This window comes from Penaeus monodon, chromosome 29, assembly GCF_015228065.2.
Source record: "Penaeus monodon isolate SGIC_2016 chromosome 29, NSTDA_Pmon_1, whole genome shotgun sequence".
Taxonomy (NCBI): Eukaryota; Metazoa; Arthropoda; class Malacostraca; order Decapoda; family Penaeidae; genus Penaeus; species Penaeus monodon.
This window is the reverse complement of record NC_051414.1, coordinates 38622134-38622415: the sequence shown is the minus strand read 5'-3', so window position 1 is coordinate 38622415 and position 282 is coordinate 38622134. Positions and strand designations below refer to the sequence as shown.

The 282-nt window shown below is 69.1% G+C and overlaps 1 protein-coding gene across 1 annotated transcript in view; it reads left to right on the top strand.

Moving 5' to 3' along the window:
- Positions 1-282, top strand: part of LOC119592247 (netrin receptor UNC5C-like) — a gene marked incomplete at its 5' end in the record, with an annotated part of 58872 nt that overhangs the window by 21134 nt on the left and 37456 nt on the right. The window contains 1 exon segment of the mRNA XM_037941083.1: positions 1-129. Coding sequence (XP_037797011.1) covers positions 1-129 — 129 coding nt within the window.

Sequence of the window (282 nt, the reverse complement as noted above, 5' to 3'; positions counted from 1 at the left end):
GCAGCAACCGATGCGGCCGCGGCGTGCAGCGACGCACCCGCACGTGCTCCGCCCCGGCGCCCATGCACGGCGGCGCGGCGTGCATCGGGACCGCCGTGCAGAAGGCCGACTGCTCCCACTTGTGCCCTGGTAAGTGGTCCCCCGGCGCGCCCACCGCCCGCCCACCGCCCGCGCCCACTGGCCGCCCCTCCTCCGCCTCCTTCGCGAGGGAAAGAGGAGGCGCCGCACGGGACAAGTATACTTCTTTTAAACGTTCTAGATTTGTTGCACATCTTGAGGATA